The 21698-nt window shown below is 31.2% G+C and overlaps 1 protein-coding gene across 2 annotated transcripts; it reads left to right on the top strand.

The window, feature by feature from the left end:
- Window positions 1-6073: 6073 nt before the first annotated feature.
- LOC119833755 (thymosin beta) lies at window positions 6074-21662 on the top strand. Of its 2 annotated transcripts, XM_038357926.1 has the most exons (5): window positions 6074-6231; window positions 18148-18300; window positions 19424-19537; window positions 20017-20130; window positions 20737-21662. In XM_038357926.1, the coding sequence occupies exons 2-5, from the start codon at window positions 18159-18161 to the stop codon at window positions 20874-20876; spliced, it is 510 nt and encodes a 169-aa protein (XP_038213854.1). In that variant the 5' UTR covers window positions 6074-6231; window positions 18148-18158; the 3' UTR covers window positions 20877-21662. The 2 variants fall into 2 exon arrangements, with proteins under 2 accessions (XP_038213854.1, XP_038213855.1); XM_038357927.1 differs by lacking the exon at window positions 20017-20130.
- The last annotated feature ends 36 nt before the right edge of the window (window positions 21663-21698 follow it).

The raw sequence follows: 21698 nt of genomic DNA, 5'->3' as shown, positions 1-21698 counted from the left end.
AGTTGACAGTTTTCCGCAATTTTTAAAATTGAATTCATTATAAATATAACAAATTGTTTATAAATGTAAAAAAATCTATCGGGTTATAGACGCCACGTGTGCCTTAAATTATATTCAAAACTAATTTTTTTCTCATAATTTTCTTAAAACATATCATTTAAAAATTTAAAAATATTATATAAATGTGCTTTAATGTAAATAAATGTAAATAACAATTGTCCACCGAAAGAGAGAAATAATATATTTTGTTTAAAAGTAAATTAGGATAGGTTTTGCATATTTAGAAGTGAGTTTCTTACAAAAATACTGCAATGATATTAATAAAAAAAGTTTCTAGGTTAGGTATGACAAGAGGCCAGGAATATTTTGTTCAAGCTGTGGTTATCACCGCTTATATATTCATTCTGTAAGGATGTCCTGTGTTTTTTTGTATAATATAATAAAACAAAAATGCAGTTAATGCTTCATAATTTGTATGTTGAAGTTCAAAGGTGATAGATTTATAAATTTTCGTATTATCACCATGTAAAGACGTAGGGTTGTAAGCTTTTGTTATAATATGTTTCTTTCAAAAGCAAATCATAGATTATCGTGTTTATGGCTTACTATAATATTGAATAGCCATAACATTAATAGCATTCAGTATATTTTATCTGTATTTAATGTCCCCTTACTAATTAACTCCAGTAGATATTTAACTAATTACTATTTTGTTATATCTTTCGAGTGAAAGAGAGAAAATAGAAAGGCTAACCTTAAACCTTTCATTTTAAATACGTGAGTATAATATTAAAAGTGTACGTTTTGGCGCGATAAAAAGATTAATTATTGCATAACGCGTTACCTTGCTTAGATTTATGAAAAAAATATAAGTTATAATTTCCTTATAAAATATTCTTGGTCTTCACCCTTTATTATAACTGATTACGCTTCTTAAATTAAATTATTAGTTCATTTCTTGCTTAATATCAAACCCACCATCTTTGCCTACCGCACAGAAAATCTATTAAATTGTTAAGATTAAATTTTTATTTCTTAAATTCTATATAAAAGTGATTAAAACTAGATTATAAATAAGAGCCGGGAATAGATCTCGTAAGTGTATGTATAGTAGACGTAATTTTATATTTTGTACGAATAATGTAAACACATTGAAAAAAGAAAGTTAATTGAGTTAAAAAGAAAAACAGATAATAAATTTTTTTATTTCAGGCAACAAGTGTTTTATTTTTTGTCCCCATTATAATTGTACTCTGTATTTATGAGTTTATGTACATAATTGTTTCGTAAAAAAAGTTACTCTTGGAAAATTTACTAAGATTGACAATCAAATAGTCGAAACTTATTGCCATAATGGAAGAAGTAAAAAGACTGACAATGAATTTCAAATGTTATGAACATCAAAATCCAAGTCCCAGGATTAGTGATAGTGTAGAAAGTTTCACGTTCGATGCCTGATATAGATAATATTCAATAATAAAAATGTGAATGTAATTTTTTTTAATAAAAATTCCGAGTTTTAATGAAAATAAGCAGTCACATTTTTTTATTCGTCTGGTTATTTCATACCTACGCGTAGAATGTATATTTCCACAACACTGGAATGTGAAGATTTTAAATAGCAGGTATTTCTTTATATTATACAGGTTATAACCCGGGTTAATTAGCACACTATACCTAGAAGCAGAATACAATCGAAGAATAATGCAAATAGAAGATGGAACCTCCAGACTAAGAGTTTTCTAGTTCCTTTATAATTTGTATGACAAGCTGTAACGAGCCGTTTTGCCCACGCAGTCAAAGGAAATGCCCCTATGAATGAAATGTTTACTTGTCTTAGTTGACCACTGTAAAAAGCAGCCTATATCACTATTGTGGACTTAATGATGATCAATATATACCAGATAATCAGTCTGTTGCGACGTGTAGGAAAAACACACACTTGTGCATTTATAAAAAAAACCAGGAGTAAAATTATTAATGTTTAAACAGTTGTTAGTAGTATAATTTTTTTTTAAATGTTCGTTTGTCTTCATTTATTCATATGTCTTATCGGGAGAATGAGTAGCAGAAAGTCATGAATTCTGAAAACGTATAATTGTAAAAAAGTACGTTTCATAATTTGTAAGAAGTATGTTTTACATAATCTCTGAAAGAAAGGTCAAATTATTTATATAATTGACTATATGCATGAAACAAGTTTTATATTATGTAACTGTAAATACACATTAAGTAGTTTTTAGCAATCAATAGGCACGTACCGAAATCAAGGACTTGCTAATTTAATTAATCAGGCGCTGCCTACGCCGCGTTAGAGTTCGTTCGAAGATCAAGATCAAGGTGAAATGTTTCGGCTAATACAAAACTTGATGTTTTTCATATAGGGAAAGAATTAAAATTTAAATTAAATGTTTAATTGTGGTACGAGGATTTTTTAATAAACCATGTAATAAGCTACTACGTAATTTGAAAACAAAAAAAAACGGAATAAAACATAAGTTGTAGTCCGCCTTTCATTCCCTTTTTAATATTAATTACCTATTTTCCAACCAAATTTCCCAAAAAGGTGATTAATTTCAAATAAACAAGAATTACATAGAATATAGATAAACATGCTGTTACACGACCAGTACGAAAGAAATAAAATAAAAAAACTAAAACTACCTCTAGACCAGACATAAATTATGTTGTAGTTGTAAACATGTAAACACATAATTTATTTCGAATGGGGTCAGGACGAACTAAGGACACAACAAGACATCATTCAAAATAACATAGTAGATTACATAATTTTTATACAACTAGCTATTGACTCCGGCTTCACCCGTGGTACATATATTGCCTGTCACTCGATGAAGATGCACATTTCCAGTGGTAAAAGAATTTTTGATCGGTGCAGCAGTTTTTGTATGAAAACGTTACAAATATACAATAAAAACCATCAACACAAACAATCGGTTCACGCAGTCAAAATTTCTGAAGAGGAAAAAAATGCATTGGAATTGAGAATCTCCTCTTTTTTGAAGCCAGTTGTAAAAAAGAGTTACCATGAAGACAAATCGCCATCTTTCCGAACACCACCTCCAGCTAAGATGTAAGTAATTAGATACAGAAGAAGAAAAGAATATATAGTCGTGCATACAAATTGCACGATTTTTATAAAATTAAGTCCTGTTTGAGTTTGTATGGTTCAGTTGTACAAGCTAAAGATCCTTAAAAGTTTTAGAATAATAATATGTTATTACAATTAATATAAGCTGTTAGCTAACGCAAAATCTCAAAATATGTTAAATTTTATAAAAGACCTACATGCAGTTCTCGACATATTTTTATTTACCGCTTACGTTAAACTTTACGTACTTATGATTTAATTCTAACCTTATCACTGTATAAGTTACCTCAAGACCTAAGTCTTACATGCTTCACCTCACGTGCGTAAGGAAAGAATTATAAGAACTATTATAATTAGTGCTGTAAATGCTTAGAAAATAAACAAAATGAATTAAATTAGGTCTCCTCGTCAAACGTGAGTCTTAAGGAATCGGAAATCGGTTACATATAACACACAGGTGAAGCTAATATAAGCGTGCTAAAAATACCATTTTCATTAGAACTAAGAAATCAATTAAAGTGAGTGACACGTAAAATTTAAAGCATTAAATTTTCAAAACAACACCTTTCCATCAAATCATACATCATACACACGGAGTCGAGCGTGCCAAATAATGAATACTCTTATAAATGGTACAGTTTGCGTTTTTACATATCTCACGCGTTGGGCTTGGGAGTAAGAAAATAAAATAACTAATGCATTTAATTTATAAAAGAGTATCCCAGTGATAAGAAAGTTTTCTGCAAATGTACTGGTGACCGATAGCACTTCAAATACCGTTATCAAATGGCGGCTTATCACGAAATCGCAGCGCAATAACTTCCACAAATTTCGTTTCTTTTGCTATTTTCGCTTAGTTACATTTATGATTAATATTCATTTGGTTTCTTTATGAGCACAGTTTCATAGTATTTGTATTAATTTTCTTAATGCTCCATTATTACTACGAGTATGAAAGAAAATATTTCTATATTTCGCTTTTGTTTGAATTAAACAAATCTATTGAAATAAGAATAGAACAGATAGAGGAACTCTGGACAGGATTACTTATTATGGAAAGAAGACCTAGTGAAAAATAGGTCATGGGATCCTTTATTTGTATCGTGGGAGTTGGAGTGCTCCTAAGGACCTTGTTATCAGACTTACAGTAGAAAGTACCAGTATAATCTTATTGTATCATTCTCTACAACATACGACTCATTTACTACTGAGAATGAACGCTATAAATTAAATAAATGTGTAATCATTTTATGTTTGTAAGTATCAAATTTGGATATGAGTATGTCTGGAATTGCTGGTCCGTTTTGAACACTCTGATAGGATCTGTTGTTATATCATTGGTTATTTCATTAAAATGTTATGGTGCTCCGAATAAACGCGCGCGAATCCGCAGGCAAAAGCTAGTAATATAGTACATTAACATTCCTACAGGATTTAGCAGTAGAATACCAGAGCTACAGATTAAATAAAGGTATGCCTTAATAATTCTGAAAAATATAATGGCTACTAATTAGTAACTCTGCCTTGTAACATTATTTTCGTAGATCGCGGATCTTTGTTCGCCGATTAAATTGTAATTAATGATTTATCTACACATTTCCCGCATCACAAGCAAAAGGAAATGTATATTATCAGAATACAAATGAGTGTGTATAGGTACCACACTTGAAGAGCTATTTTAATTTTTTATTGTCGTTATCGTTTATGTGACTTTATATAAAGAGTTTGAGCAGGTTTATAAACGCGATTTATTTATTATATTATTTATGTCCCCTTCGATTATGACACAATTTTTTTTATTTATCCCTCAATAAATCATTGAACGATGCAATCATAAACTTATTCATTATTAAAAAATATGAAGATCGAAATTTAAAACGCAGCATTTGAATATAAAGTCCTCTTCTAATTCGAATTACAAAATATAAATTATTGTTATTTTTCCTTATACTTAGATAAACCTCTTTGTTTCTCTAAATATTCGTGCGATATATATTCCTACTATTATGTTCAGTGTGACGACTATAGGCAGAAAGCAATTTAGATAGGCTTTCGGTCTGAATATAAATGGTTTGGGGAGGGGTGTTCGTCGCGGTTTCTCTCCAATACATCCCAACCCCCTCTAAGTACATGATAATAAAAAAATAGTTTTCTATACATGGATTGTTCTAAGTATCTACACGATATAAGACTTAGGAACCCCAAGCCCTATTATTGAGATTACTGATCCCCATTCTCTAATCTTTAGAAACAGGAAGCTATGCGGAAGGTTAAGGTCGACGAAAAAAATCAATGCCTGCCCGCGTACTGCGATATACCTATTAGATATTTGTGTATGTTCGTAGTCTCGTGTACGCACACAGAATGTAGTAACTCGTAATATGTACATTATATGGCTGCAGGATTCTAATGTAAAGTAACATATAGAATTGATGATCTTTATGATTTCATTTTCTCTTGAATGAAAATATCAAAGTATACCTCATCACATTACTGAGTACATGTACAGGTGGATGATTCGAGTTGCGCCCCGCGGTTTCACCCGCATAAGTCCGTATCCCGTAGGATTATCGGGATAAAAAGTTGCCTATATGTTATGCCAGTTGTCCAGCTATCTACGTACCAAATTTCATTGCAATCGGTTAAGCAGTTTTTGCGTGAAAGAAGTAACAAACACACTCACACATCCTTATAAACTTTCGTATTTATAATATTAGTAGGATAGGATTTATACATGGAAAAATAAATATTCGTTATCTAAATATATGTTCGAAACTAGTGCGTTACGTTAAAATTTAAATAATTTAGACCGTTTTTGAAACTGTTGTTTTGCAACCACTTTTGCTTTATCTGTGTCAACGAGTGACGCTTCATGTTGATTGTAAGTCCTTAAATTTTTATTCTTTGTATTGTTTAACGATAACTTATGTGAATGAATCATCGAACGTGGTACATAAGCATAACAACTATAGGTGCGACGAACCGACAGCCGGCACCGCGCCCGCCACCCCCGATTTATCGGTCCCGCATACTACCGCTGTACTTCAATACAGACAGACAGTCGCATTTCGCCCGTCGAGCGCTGTGTACGTGATTTTTCTACGTAACCAAATAAATAGGTAAGTCATCTTTTACTTTTACTTGGCTGTTTACTGAGTTTTCTTTGTCCATGTAATTCGTGGAAATTGCTCGTAAACATTTTGGCATTCTATTTTTAATATTAGTTCCGTACGTCAATTTAAAAATATCGAATTCGATTTTAAACTTTTGAAAAGTAAAGTTAGCGTTTCATGTGTTTTGTTTTGTGTCAATAACGGAACTTATTTCGCCGGGTGGGAGCGGTTGCATGACTTCATCTACGTATACGGTTTTTAAAACAATCCGCCGTTGCGTGTACTTTTGTTCATTTTATGCATTGGACGATGAAGACATGGATAAAACATTCCCTTTAGCATGAGTAATACGAGATGACCGTGGTCACTTGACGGTAAACAAGGTTTTACGTTATTATATTACCCACATCTCTGTTTATTGTAATCATATAATTTACGCATATAAATCGATACTTGGAACGATTAAATGATCGTGTGAGGGTGACTTTATTTAAGGGGAGCACTCGGAACATTGCATGAGTCATAGACATTTCGTGCCGAAAATTTAGAACGATATATAAGCTAGAATAACTATCTTTTATGGTTCGCTTCCCATCGTGCAAAGTTATGTTAATAAATACAATTACTTCGTACCGGTTAACAAATGGTGTCGTTCAACTTTAAATCCGTTCATCACTTGAAATAAATCCGATGCAGAATATTTTTGGAAGTCACATTTTTTCTGAAATTAAAACTAAAAGGACGTTAAAGGATACGCTCGAAGCGTATTAGTTCATTTTAAAAATAGACAGCTGACTAATGTTGAACACATGCTTGACATCAGGCTGTTTTCAAGCATTTAAATTACAATCAATACTTTAGGACGTGAGTCAAAAGAATATATCATAATGATGTGCTTAAGTACATGATTTGATTACTGAATTTTTTTATAATTGATTTAATTTAAGGAAAGTTTAATAATAGTTGAAACAGTGTTCATTTATGGCCATAAAATGTCTATGATCGCAACATCATAGCATTATTTTAAAGAACTTTGATACAATTTTGGTAACTAGTTAAATTTAGTTACGTATAGATTCATTTATTAAATTGATTTCACCACTCTCGTTTTATTTTACGCATAAATAAATACATTTATAACAAAAGACATGAACCGGTTTTGATGTAACGACAGACTTTCCCACTTTCACGCATCAAAGCGTATAAATGTGATCGTACACGAAATAATTAATTGATAATTCCTTCAATTAAGCTACCATTTATAGTAACATAATTGAGTGTAGATAGATTTGATTAGAATTAGACGAAATTTATTTTGGTTCAGACTGTATAACGTCATCAACATGAGAGTCGTTTCTCAGTTATGAAAATATTTTTAATTTATTTATGATTTTATTACAAAATAGCTAGCGCATTATTAAAATAACATGAAATAATTTATTTTTAATTTAATTTAGCGTAAAGCTACGTGGAATTTACTTCACTGAAACATTAATTAGTTCTTAAACTATGAAAATTTAACGACCACAGTTTATTATTCAGATATAGTGTGGCGTTCGAACAATATTTTCCTGAAACCTAAACTCATTGGTTAACAAATGAATCATGCTTGTATTGTTGTGATAAAAACATAAAACAACTTCATATTAATTAGTTGATATATTATACTATTATGAGCGTAGCAGGGAGGAAGGAGGGGGGATTTGGAGTTCAAATCCCAAAAACAAGATGATATAAATACCAAACCATACAAAAATAAGTAATACAAATGCAAATAATATAATCTGATATCAAAAGAGCACAACAGGCGGTCTTATCGCTAAAGCAGCGATCTCTACCAGGCAGCCTGGTGGACAAGAAGACTCAATGTAACGCAGTTAATGTGTGCAACCTATCTCATTCACTTGTTATTAAACATATATTAGTCAAACAACTGTAACATTTTTATGATTAGGTAATTCATATGGAAAAAGTTAAAAATACTTTTAATATTATAATATTTACTACCTTCTTATCCCGGATTTGCAAGGGCGGCATAAGAAAAAAAGTCAATGTTACTAGGTAAAAGTGCTATCTGAGATGTAGCTCTCTCATCTCACAGAATTTTTAAAATCGATCTAATAGTATATATCCCAAATGCAAGTCTCTTGTCTCTTTATAATATAGAAAGATTAGTTTATTAAAGAAAATTGAGAAAAATCTTCCGTATACAAATAGATACTAGACTTGCAATTATAACCTGCTCAGACAGGACAGTGGCCTGTGAGGGAGACCTCGGAGGGAGGAAAGAGATGCAAAAACTTCCCGAATGGAATCGATTGAGAGCAAACAACCCTAATACCTAAAGCGGGGGTGCGATGCAGTGTCGAGCACATGTTGTAAAATGTTAAATATGTATATTTCATCCATTCAACTCAGTATAGCTTAGTATAGTAATATATTATCTGTGGTATAGCTTATAAATATTACGGAACTGAATTCCATGCCAATATATTTTTTTTATAAACAACGACTCCACCAATTTAGAAGAAATTTGGAATACAGATAACATATGGCGCGTAATAACATATTGGTTGTTTTTACATAGAAACTATAGGACAATATGATGCTACGGTTGAAACTAAAGAGGTTAATGCTGAATAAAATAATTGTATACATATTTATGTACATTATAGAATTTATTATTAATACACAAAATAATTTGCGCGCTTCGGATGCGCAGAATTTATGAAAAAAGTGTATAAATATAAATAGCTTATGAATTATGATTCTAGGAGCGCAACGAACTTTAAAAAGCAGAATATTAATGAAAGAATAAATTGTTACATAAATGTAACTTTTTATAAAAATAACAATTACCATAAATATGATATTTTATATTCTATTTATTTCGTGATAGTAATTATTCATTTAGATTATAATTAAAAGCATCCATCGAACTAGGGTTAAGTACAGCCTACAGAAGCTAGGCATTTGAAGTGCGTACATATCTAGATGCTATGTATTTCCGAATATCCCTCGCAGACACCACCCTAGGTAGCAGGCACTCCACTGCGATCCTGTAGAATGTAGATCAATACTGCGAGGGGATTGCGCGCTTTGTCAGCAATAATAACATAATGACTTTAAATTTATATTCAGTGGATGCCGTTTTTTACGTTTTCTATTTCTAACACAAATTAATGCATTATAAATGACTGACTAATTTCATAATTTACAAAATGACGTAGTATGCTTCCCCTCAAGCTAAAATTTCAAATTTGAATTTTAAACACTGTGATATGCGAAAATATTATCATAAACTTACTTCCCAGTTAGCATCAAAATAAATTTAATTAGTGCGATAATTAGATACGAAACTAATAAAAAGATAGCTCACACACGATAGCAGCCATCCGTGATGCTTATGCTCTTGAAATCTTAATTGTTAGCTCCGCTTGACGCTCCATAAAATTTAAAACGTAATTTTTGATTTGACGTCGTACTTAATATGGCGCGGGGTCGTTGACACCGTGACGTTTAGCGCATTCTAATTTAAACTATTATAACATAATGAATCACTATGCAATGCATTTAAATTTAACGAACGTTCATATTATATTCCTCTTTGCAAAAAATATAGGATTGTTTGAGTAATCATAGCATAATTAGAGGGGTAAAACTTACTGAAGCTATATAAATTTATGACCATAGATTATAACGAAAATGATTTCTAATTGCATTCTTAATCCATGCCTTTTTGTTAACTCTACAATAAAATCTTTTGATTTGCATGTTTCAAAATCAATTTGTTCGACTTTTGAATTTTCGTTTGACTAAATAATTTAAATGTTTTAATCCTTATCAGCTTTAATCAAGAATCTGTTTTATTAATCAAAAGGCATTTTTACGACAAAGAATCTGTTTTTATTCGTCTCCATTTAACTGACTTGCCAAGGGCGCTTTGTAAAACCTTGAAAAATAGATGCGTCAAACGGAATGCATGTTCCGCCATTTTTGTTCTTCTAAGTACGTGATAAAATAGGAATATTCAATATAGCATCGAGCGTGTCCATTTACGTCGATAGATCCATTATTTATCAATACTAGAAAACAATTGTGTGATGAGCAGCGTTTTCTTGTCTAATAGTAGGTTCCTATATGGTTGTTGCCATGTTGTGGAGTTTTTAAAATAAAAAGGAGATTACTAATTTTCATTTAGCGATCTATTAGATCTTTGAAAATTCCAAATTCGAAGTAAGTATTAAGTATGTGATTGTTTCTATTAGATTTCTTAAAGGGAAAATTAATGTGAACATTTTTTAATTGATTAATAGCTAAGCAAGATAATATTTTATAAATATAATAGTGTTAAGCATAACCACAGATAATAGGTATAACTAATATTTTAACGCATTTTTATGAGTATTGCTTTTATTCTCACTCTACTGATTAATAATTAATTAGTGTTTATTTAACGACTGCATTATTCCGAAATCACAGACAGTAAATATGATTTATTATTCATAAAATTGAATAAATAGATTTTAGTTGCATAAATTATTTGAGAAAATATAAATATTCAGATAAAGCGAATTATTCAATGATTGAAACTCAAAAAAACATTTATTTATTCAATTAGACTTGTTATAAAAACACTTTTGTCGTCATACTACAATACAGTTTTAACATTTACCAACAGTTCGGAAGGCAGTTTCTACAGAGAAGAGCCGGCAAGAGACTCTGTAGTTGCTATTTTCCAATCATGTCAATATCACATTTAAATTCTCAGTAGATATGAAGATTCTCGAATATATTCGGTGATCTTTACGTGACATTTGTATAAAACTTACAACAAAGCATTTTTGTACGTGTTTAAGTAACTCTAGAGTCTAGGCGGAAGTTACTAAACTGCGTACAATGTAATAAGTAAGAAATTGTTTAAATGTTTATGCGGCAATTTGTTTTTAAAGTTGTCATTTGGGAGAAATACAAAAGTCTCTCTGACTCTTTTACGAATAAAGTGCAGCACAAATATAGTTGAATATTAATTTCCTATTTGAGTTGAGGATCCAAGTATATGCTCGTGGTCTTAAGAAGGTATGCTGTTTGGATGATGGACGAAACCACGGGACCCAGAATTAAATATAAATAATGAATTATCTTAGAAAATACTCCTACCTTAGGTTCTAGAGAGAACATTTATACTTAAAGTAATTTTTATTAATTTTCTGTCTATCGCTCGCCGTTTCGATGGCAATTATAAGTGATATCTTTAAAATCGATATGTTATTTGCTTATTTGTGTGAATTTGTTAACCTGTTCTACTTATCTTTAAATCTTATCAAATCTCCGAATCATCAAGTTTGTTATTTGGTTCAGTATATTCTCGTTATTAATACGAGTAGTCATCATATTTTGTTTTCTGATGATTGTTCATTCCATTACAACAATAAAAAAGGGTACTGCAATTATATATTTTTCAATATTTACATACTTTTTAAATTTGGAATATACCTAGCATAAATAGTATAAAACTTTTTTTTTAATGGAAAAATGTGCTGGTCAGGATTTTGTGCGTGAACCTGCTGGCTGTCAGGTCTGTAGGTATATAAAAAACGTTTTTATATACCCATACTTAATACAAGTTACTGGTAAACCATAGTAGGTAATTAATTACTCGTTGATGAAGCCATACGGCACCAATACGAAAATGATGCACTTTTCCTGCTAAAGTCATCGGACTTCCGACTCAAGTGAATTCCTGCAATTTGATATGTTAACTCCTGTTAACAGATGCTTTCAAATAACAAACATACTTGTTGGAGGTCTTAGTATATTTATAAAAGAACCTGGTATTTATCCCTATCTCTTTTATTTAGTTTTTCCGGAATTTATTAGAAAAAAGGTTGCGGAATGGATTTCAAAAGCGATCCAATAAGTAAAACAAAATAGATCCAACTAATGACTTTTACACTTTTCGAAATTCAAGTACGAAACAGATACGATAATTAAAAGTGATTGAAAGTGTTGCCAATTTATCTTTTTACAACACAAAGTTGATCACTGAAGCGTGTTATTTTTGAGCACATAAATCAATATTCTTAATTCAAAAGTTCGCAACCATATCGAGTTTTCCATATACGGTGAAAAAGTCATACGCAGTGGGGTCACCTTGTTGACAATCGAGGCACAAGGCTGGCCGCCATTCTGGTCCTGTCATACTAGAAGGAATGCGTAGTATTAATAGAAACAAGGTCGTGTAGAGATTTGCAGATGACTATAAGCAGCTATACGTAGTCTGGAATTGTAGATTTAGATAATTTTAGAATCCAACTAGAACGAATGCGATGGCAAGATTATCTGTGTTTCTTGTAACGACCAAGATTATATAGCGTTTTAATGGATGCCATTACTGCACCTGTCCTCTGTAAAAGGACAGTTCACAGCATGTTTATGACCTTAAATTATTCAGGTTTGGTTTGGCGCGATAAAAATCACGGATTAATGATTTAAGGTAGTCATTGAAAATTAGTAGAATTTTAATGACTAACTACCATGCTAGAAGATATTCTATGTGTAATCGAGTATTTTACCAAATACTAGCTTTACGCCCCGGCTTCGCCCGTGGTACATCTAAGTAAACTTTTTTTATATATCAGTGCAGTAGTTTAGGTACATACATTACAAACGTATAAACATTTCCTCTTTATAAAAATTAGTATAGATTTTAATCAAGAATTGCAGTGAGTACTTTCGATCGAAAGATCGATTTTTTAGTCATGACTATATGCGTAGTTTATACTGTGGAATCGTTTTCGACTTCCATCCAAATTGTAGCAATTTAATTCAATGACGGCGTGAAATTTAGTAGAATCAGTCATAAAACAGTAAAATTATATAGCAGCTTTTAAAGATATTCAATGTATCAATTTCAGTTAGAAATTTCGTTTTATTATCTACTTTACTCGGTTTAGTAAAGTGAATCAGCATTATTTTCTGTTACTGTTTATTTAAAGCTGTCTTTCTATTTCACAAAAACGTAGACAGTCACTAATGTTTATTTAGGTGCGAAAAATTCATTTTTACGCACATTTCTTTCAGTAATGGCACAAATGATTAAATATTTTGTATAAAGTTTTGTGTCAAGCATATTTTAATTTTTCTGAACTGATTCCAATTGGATATACATTATAAAATAAATAAAATGCCTAATATAAGAACCATAAATACACAAAACAGTCAATAAACACACAAATCAACGCTGGGTTTTCATTAAGCGTTCAATCAGAGACGTTTAATCAAAAGAAAATGTGAAATGAAACCTGGGTTGGGTACATTTTATCGGGCATAATCTCTCGGATTAGTCGACGCTCTAAGCTCCTTACAGAGAAATTTTAATAATCTAGAACTTTCTATACAGCGGTTCGCATACTGACTCATTCGCTCTGTGAACATCATAATTGGTGACGAGGGGTCTGCAGAAATAAAACGAAATCTAAATTTCCTTCATTACAAGTAATGACTTGCTAGCTATATAGATCAGATTTTGAGAGGGGTTAATATTACTAGACTCATTCAACTAGTAACTAGTTTGTATAATACATATCGCATGTGCTGTTGCAGTTATAACTGCATAGATTTGTACTTCCGACCTTGTTACACATGGATAAATACTACACATGTAATTATTCTATAGAAAAAAACGGTGTAGGTAATTGGATAAATTAAGAATATAATAAAATAATAAAATTACACTTTAATCGTGAAAATACTGTCCAATTTATTGAATATATTATACCCATATTTAACCAGTTAATTAAGCGAGTAAAAAAACACATGACTAATATTCGTGCGAAACCGGCGGCGCCTGTGTCGACCCAAAAAATAACTTTATTAATTCATTGCTCTCACATTTCTTCATAATTATCTGTTATAGAAAGCCTTATAAAACAAATTTGACTTATTTTACCCTTGGAGGCGTGCCAACATTTATTGGAATGCTTCAGAACACGTAAAATAAGATTTATATGCCAAGTATAATATCTTTTAAAGTATTTAGGACATTCGGGCATTAAGTATGAGATTCTATATCATAATAAAGTTGGGCATGATTGTCTAATATCTAATTTCATAAATAGTTTATAGAATATTTCTATTTATAAGAATATTCTAGATCATTCCATATTGCATCTTTACGATGGACCAAACGCAAACGATGTCATAAACTCCAATTAAGTATTACAACACTCAAAGAAGTGTTGTGTACAAAGATCTCTTTCATGGCGACCATATGGCCGGCCTTTTTTTAATCTCACAATCAATTTTAAAGCGAACTTGTCTTACCGTTTACGGTTGTGGAAAGGCTGACACGAGATAACTGTTTATGTACAATGGCCGGTTGATTTTAAGAGCAACATATGATACATAAGGCAGTGACTCGGTGAACGATTGTTTGAGAGTACAATATGTTGATTTCGTAATGCTTAGTTGTGTTGGAAAGTTTATTTAACTAATAAAGAGTGATATAATAATTTTGTATTGTAGATGTAGTTACTGAATTTACCCAAAATGTGTTAGCCGTCAAATTTTTGTTTTACATATGGCAACACTATGATATTACACATTTTTAGATTGTACGTAGACTAAAGCATTATAATATCCATCAACGGTCAATAACACTTTTCCCTGTTATGAGTCATGACGGCATTTCGAGAAATAATTATGATCGGGTCTGTTATTTTGCACGACAAAGTAAATTTTATTTGAGTATGACGTGTACCTACCTGTGACTAATTTAAGGGTACAGATTAAAAAAAAAATGTGTTGACATCAATTTCACCATTCAAACAGCTCGATTCTGTCTATTAAAAACATATTCAAATGAGTCATTATTCCTATAAATAAATAATACCATATAGGAACATCTATACAATAACGTAAAATTAACTTTAAACTTAGGGTGACAATAAAGTTTGTACAGTTTATCAATTGATATGCAAAATGTTTGCCTTTTTATATACATTTAACTTCTCATTATAGAGAAAATATTTTGTGAATTCCTACGACGACCATTCCTTACCACATCATTGGCGTGATGTCGGTTAATTTTTATGCCAACCAGGTAAAAACTTCGCAAAATTGGAAAGCGTTATTGCTTAATCATAACACGCCACATCATTTTTAATCGCAGGTAAAAAATCTGTCTGATGGAGTGAACAAAAACTGTTAAGTTTAATCCACAAGTCATATTAATATCAGCTTTATGAATTCATTTCAATATAAATTTAAATGACATTTCACGTTACACTTATATCAATAAGAATTAAACTCCAATTATTTCCCATATGGAGCAGGTGGGCCAGCTGATTTAAAGTGATCACTACCACTCATCAATAAGACACCTTATCGGCTAATACAAATCATTCCTCTCAATGCTATGAAAGCATAATCTAAACAACATTAGCTAAAGTAAGAGAACTTAAAACATTGTGCCTCAAAAAACCCTAAAAATCAAATAAACTTGGTCATAAATTTCATAACCGTTTTTTTGTCATAAATTGTAGTCCCCTAACTGTAATAAAACTAGTTGTAAAATTGAATTATGTATTCAATATTGATGTAACATGTGAGTACCAAAACCAGAACGATTAAACCTGCTTCGGAGCTGCATTAGGTTTTATACTGCAAGCTCATAAAATATTAATGTACGTGTAATTTACAAATTAACAAAACGCATTCATATCTATACATGGTGTACCGTGTAACATCATTATTGTGAAATAATTTGGAGAAAACGCAATAATTACTGTTCAGGTATAAGTTTAGACGTTTGTTAGGGGTTTTTAGTTAATCTGTTGGCAAAAATATACACCTGTTCTTACATCACCGATGCGATATAAAATTTTGGTTGTTTAGTCTACATTGATAGTCGTTCAAGTCGTAGTAATGGCAAATAGTCGCTCTTTTGTAGAACCCGCATCTTACATTGTTTGATATAGATATAAAACGTTTTCTGTAACTTTATCGGGTGATGTTTACAAAATGGCAGCCCCAACCGAATGTCATCTGTTTAAATGATTTGCTTCCTTTGTTATTGACGTCATTTCCGTACAATTCTTCTTCAATATCAGAGAAGAGCTACATTAAAATAATTGATATGACACTTCTAGTGCATTTACGTCAATTTGCATTGATATATTGCGCTTTATAAATATATCGGAGATTCGTTAAGTTGATTTATGTCCTTGCAAATACATAATGCTTTAAAATTGCAATGCTCTTGGCTGCAATTTTATCTTTCCCCATTTGTAAATAACAGAGGTATTTATTGCACAATATCTAGCTTGAAATACGACTGTTTATACTTTTCTTTAAAAATATAAAAAATAAGACAATATAGTACCTACGCCGTTCTTTTTTTGAAATCTCAAATATAATCCCGCCAATTTGCTTGAATTCGTATCTTAATTGTCACTATTTTTAGCCTTTTCACATAGGCTAGACGAGACCATTCACTGTCTGCATAAAATATGAATAGGTGATTATTTGTAAAACCTCAACCTCCCTCGTGTCTTCGAACAAAGGCTGTATCCCTCGTGGACAGGATGTATTGTAACTTATTATTATACAGTATACATAAGCTCAACATTGTCCGATGTATTTTGTATTCAGCTATTGTCTGTCTACGGTGACTGATATGCTGCATTTACTTTTTTAATCAATTCAATTGGAATGGATTTTGGGTATTTAATTTTTTATTTCTGCACTAATAAAAGATACACGAATCGTGACTGATATGTAAAATCAACATTTTTAAATATAAGGAATTATTAAAATAGAAATTTTTTGCAAACTAGTTAAAATTCGACCTAAATGAGACAATTTTAAAAATGGAAATGGCAGAAAAAAATTAAAGAATCTATTAGTCATTACCATGTATCTATTAGTCATTTATCTATCAATAATATGTGTGTGAGTGAGGCATTGCCCCGAGAATACAGTTAGTTTTACAAAAAAGCACACACACTCATAGTTTACGTTAATTTCTCAATAATTAGCTTCTATTCTCTAGAACAATCTCTCTTGCGATATGAAAAATAAAAACATTCCATTCTTATTATTGTTACCCATAATAGTTGACGTCATTTATTGATAATTTGATATTTACTGCATTTGTGTGCGTTTTACAGAGAAACGAAAATGATTGAATTCGTACATGAGACATTTGAGATTAACCTATACTTATCCCATTAATAGCCTATAATACGAGTATATGCCATTTCTCAACAAGTTTGTATAAGTCTATTCAATTATAGCTTATAGCGTTTATTAGCTATTTCATCCTATACAGTTGGTTCTTTGTTTGATTGAACGATTAATATACGCACTGATGTATATATTTTTGTTATTAAGAAATACCTATACTCGTAAACTAATATAGCATTTATCCCTTTAAGAATCATGACTCTGGAATGTTCCAAGCTTATCATTTAAAGCATCGCAATGAAGGGTCCATTGTTGTTAATGCTAACATGTTTTTCGTATTGGTCCACAATCCACATAATGTGTTTACTGTTTACGCTTGATTTACGCGGCTAATGCAGCGTAGACCGCCTTCAAGAAATACTCGTAGTGATGATTCAATCGTGAGATGTTTGCATAGTATTTACAAGCATTTTAAAACGAGGGTGTCGTCAATTGTACTGTTTTTTTGGTGGTTGTTACCTCATAACTTTTTACTGGGTCAATCAATCGATTTTAATGATTCTTTAATGATTTGAAAACTTAAAGAAAAATAACTGAGAAAAAATTTAATGTGCGGGATTTGAACCTCTTTTTTTAATGTCACAATAATAATGTAAGGGCCAACCTTTTCTATTTATATATTCGTTTACTTTCAATTTATATGAATTACTCAATTGTTATAATTATTTGTTATAGATCTCAATACAATGGCCTGCTCAGTCGATGCCCCTTCCCTCAAGGACCTCCCAAAGGTCGCCACCGACCTCAAAAGCCAGCTAGAGGCTTTCAACCCGAGCTGCCTTCGTGACGTCGACACTAATGAGAAAATAGTTCTGCCATCAGCAGAAGGTAAGGTCTTGAATTTTAACGGCTTGATTATTTTGGACGAAAGGGCACAGTCGACGTAATTTCGTATATTTGTAATTTATCATTTTCTAATATTAATTTATCTGTTTATGTCAAATATTTTATTTAAACTACTTATATGTTAGTATTTTCTTGTGTTTGGTTTCACGCGAGTATTATACATTTAGAAATTAAAAACTTTTCAACGGATTTTAAACGCGATTTATTCATTATATTATTAACCCGACGTTTCGAACACTTTACAGCGAGCAGTCTCCCCGTGACCACGCTCGCTGTAAAGTGTTCGAAACGTCGGGTTAATAATATAATGAATAAATCGCGTTTAAAATCCGTTGAAAAGTTTTTAATTTCTATACTTATATGTTTATATGTTCTTATTTAAATGCTATATTTACAAATCGCTAGGCATTTTAAAATACACATTCATGTAGGTAACCTGGAGCGTTATATTAAACGGTCTAGTTGTACATTTTTAAACAGACGTTGCAAAAGAAAAGCAACACACAGCACTGCTTCAAGGTGTTGAGCAATTTCAAACTTCGTCATTGAGGAAAACGGAAACAGTTGAAAAAAATGTACTGCCCAACGCATTAGGTATTTTGTGCGTGAAGGAATGAGTGTTGCCATGCAAGCGATAACACATTTTAACGACGTGTGTTGCATCTTTTAACAAACCATCATCATTGGACAACCTAAAATGACGCTTTTAGTGTAACGCCCCGTTTTCAGTAAAAATATGAGACAGTGAAATTTATTTTTACAAGATATAACACTGTGATGAGTGTAATTTTTAAATTAAACCGTAGAATGCTTCATTATCATAATCACAATTAAGCATTAAGACATGTCAAATTGCCTTTTTACTAAAACTGTTTTATAATATGTGTCGTATACCTATATATGTCGCCAATCCGCAATTTATACAGATTATTAATATTAAATTATTCCATTATTATTATAACAACACTGAATATTTTAAGTCCCAAAGATCATGCTTTTAGTGTTCAATAAAATACGAAGCATGGTTTTAAAAAGTAAGTCCAACATTCTAACAAACACAATAATCATAATCGTTAAAAAGTAACGAATTGTCTATTGCTTACAGATGTTGCCACCGAGAAAACTCAAAAGTCCCTGTTTGACGGAATTGAAAAGTTCGACGCAACCAGACTGAAGCACACTGAAACACAGGAGAAGAACCCGCTCCCTGACAAAGATGGTGCGTCATATATGAGAAACAATTTTCTAATCATAGTATATAATTATTTTTTACATATGTATTTTTTTACTTTATAACGCTAATTTATCTTAAGCTTCAAAAATTGAAGACAAATTTGCAGCATTATTTTTACGTTCTGCCTATATAGAAGCGGCAACCTATTTATGATTTCTTAACGAAATGAATTGTAACTTCATTGGTCAAGATTCAAGCTTGAAATATCGTTTTATTTATGTTATGATTTTATACATACGCACATAATCTTAACCTGCATATAATACAATCCTTCATTTCGAATGCCACTATCTTTATTTTCCTACTATATTTATGTGAAAGCTTAAATATTCAAAATCAATTTTATTTTACATATTTTTTAATACGTCAAAACATCTTTCGCTTACCTCGTTTATTTACGCATGTATGCACCGTTTATATTGTTGAATGCGTTTGCTTAAGCATTGCACGATGCTTTATAACAGTTGTAGCAGCTGAGAAGGCACACCAGAATCTACTGGATGGAGTTGAACATTACGACAAATCCCAAATGAAACACACGACGACTGAAGAGAAGAACCCCCTGCCACCAATAGAAGGTTTATTTATACGCTTTTTTTATTTTTGCGCCTGCGTTATCTTTTTTATTTATAGCTTAAGATCTTGCACGAAATGTGTGACTATTGACACGAAATGTGAAATGAATGTGTTGTGTTGACATCTAGAGACATAAGACCATAACGTAATGTTATTATATTATCATAACGTATGAGGGATCGATTTATAATACAAACATAATATTTTTTTACTTGTTTTTTGTTTTATACCATTAAAATGCTTTATAACAGAAAATATCTTACGTTCTGATATAATACACGAATGTAATGATTATTGAATGTATATTTTTTTCTAATTATATTCATCAGCCCATTTATGTCCAAAGCTGGGACACAAGCCCTATGAGGGTTCAGGCCATGATCCATTTAAATTCATTACGTTTTGGTGAATGAGGATGGTCTCATTAATTTGCAACAGTATAATAATTTTATAATATATTAGATGTAATTTTAAACTTTAATAAAAGAAAATTATATACTATAATCATAAAGCAATTTATATTTTCTCTACACTTTCCGAAATATTACAAGAAACAATAACCTTATACACAACATTATATATCAACTAATAAATTACCCCTCCAACAGCTATCGAAGCGGAGAAAGAGAAGAACAAGTTCTTAAACGGCATCGAAAACTTCGACCCAACCAAGCTGAAGCACACTGAGACATGCGAAAAGAACCCCCTCCCCACTAAGGACATCATCGAACAGGAGAAGACGGCTTGAGCTGTCTCCCCCCCACTATTTATCGCAACTATATCTCGCTAGTAACGCCGTATTTTAGTAACTATAAGTTTTATCATTAAACGGAAACCGGTCTGTGTTGCCAGCCATGAAAATTCTCACCCACATTGTTGGTAATTTAGCACAACTCGGGTACCACTGACTCGCAGACTGAACTTCCATTAGACTATAGGAACCAAAATTTTCTATGTCACTTTTAACGGTATTGGATAAGTGTATTTTATGAGCATTTTATTTAATTTAATCGAAATATAATTAAGTATCTGTACTGATTTTTATTTAAGTGAAAACACTGCACTCCTTTGTTTTATTTACAATAATTGCTTACGTTTATTGTATATTTGTGTTCACGTGAATTAATTTACAAATGAGATTATCCGATAATAATGATATTATTAAAAATATAATCATTTAGGAGTGTGGTTACCAAGACTGTTTGGGATCATTATATTAATTTGGTTTAATGCGCATTGATAATTTTTAATGTATATAATAAATATGTACAATGAAAATACAATGCGTCGTATAACTGGTTTGAGTTAATTTAGTTTGATTCAAGTAGTGATAATTATATTAATGCTCAACGTGCAAATGTAATTTTCGAAACATATTTTACTTTCTTGTGATGAACAATAAAATTTTATACTATTATATTGCAATAACCATTTTTCAATTTTATAATATAACGCTAACGATGCCAATAAAACAGTCTATCGAAATTTTGTATGTTTTACAGACGGTGCTTTTTATAAATATAGAATTAAAAAATATTCTTGTTTAATTTATCTACTGGCAACCCCGCTT

This window comes from Zerene cesonia, chromosome 18 (assembly GCF_012273895.1).
Source record: "Zerene cesonia ecotype Mississippi chromosome 18, Zerene_cesonia_1.1, whole genome shotgun sequence".
In the NCBI taxonomy this organism is placed as follows: Eukaryota; Metazoa; Arthropoda; class Insecta; order Lepidoptera; family Pieridae; genus Zerene; species Zerene cesonia.
This window is presented reverse-complemented; position numbering and strand designations above follow the sequence as displayed.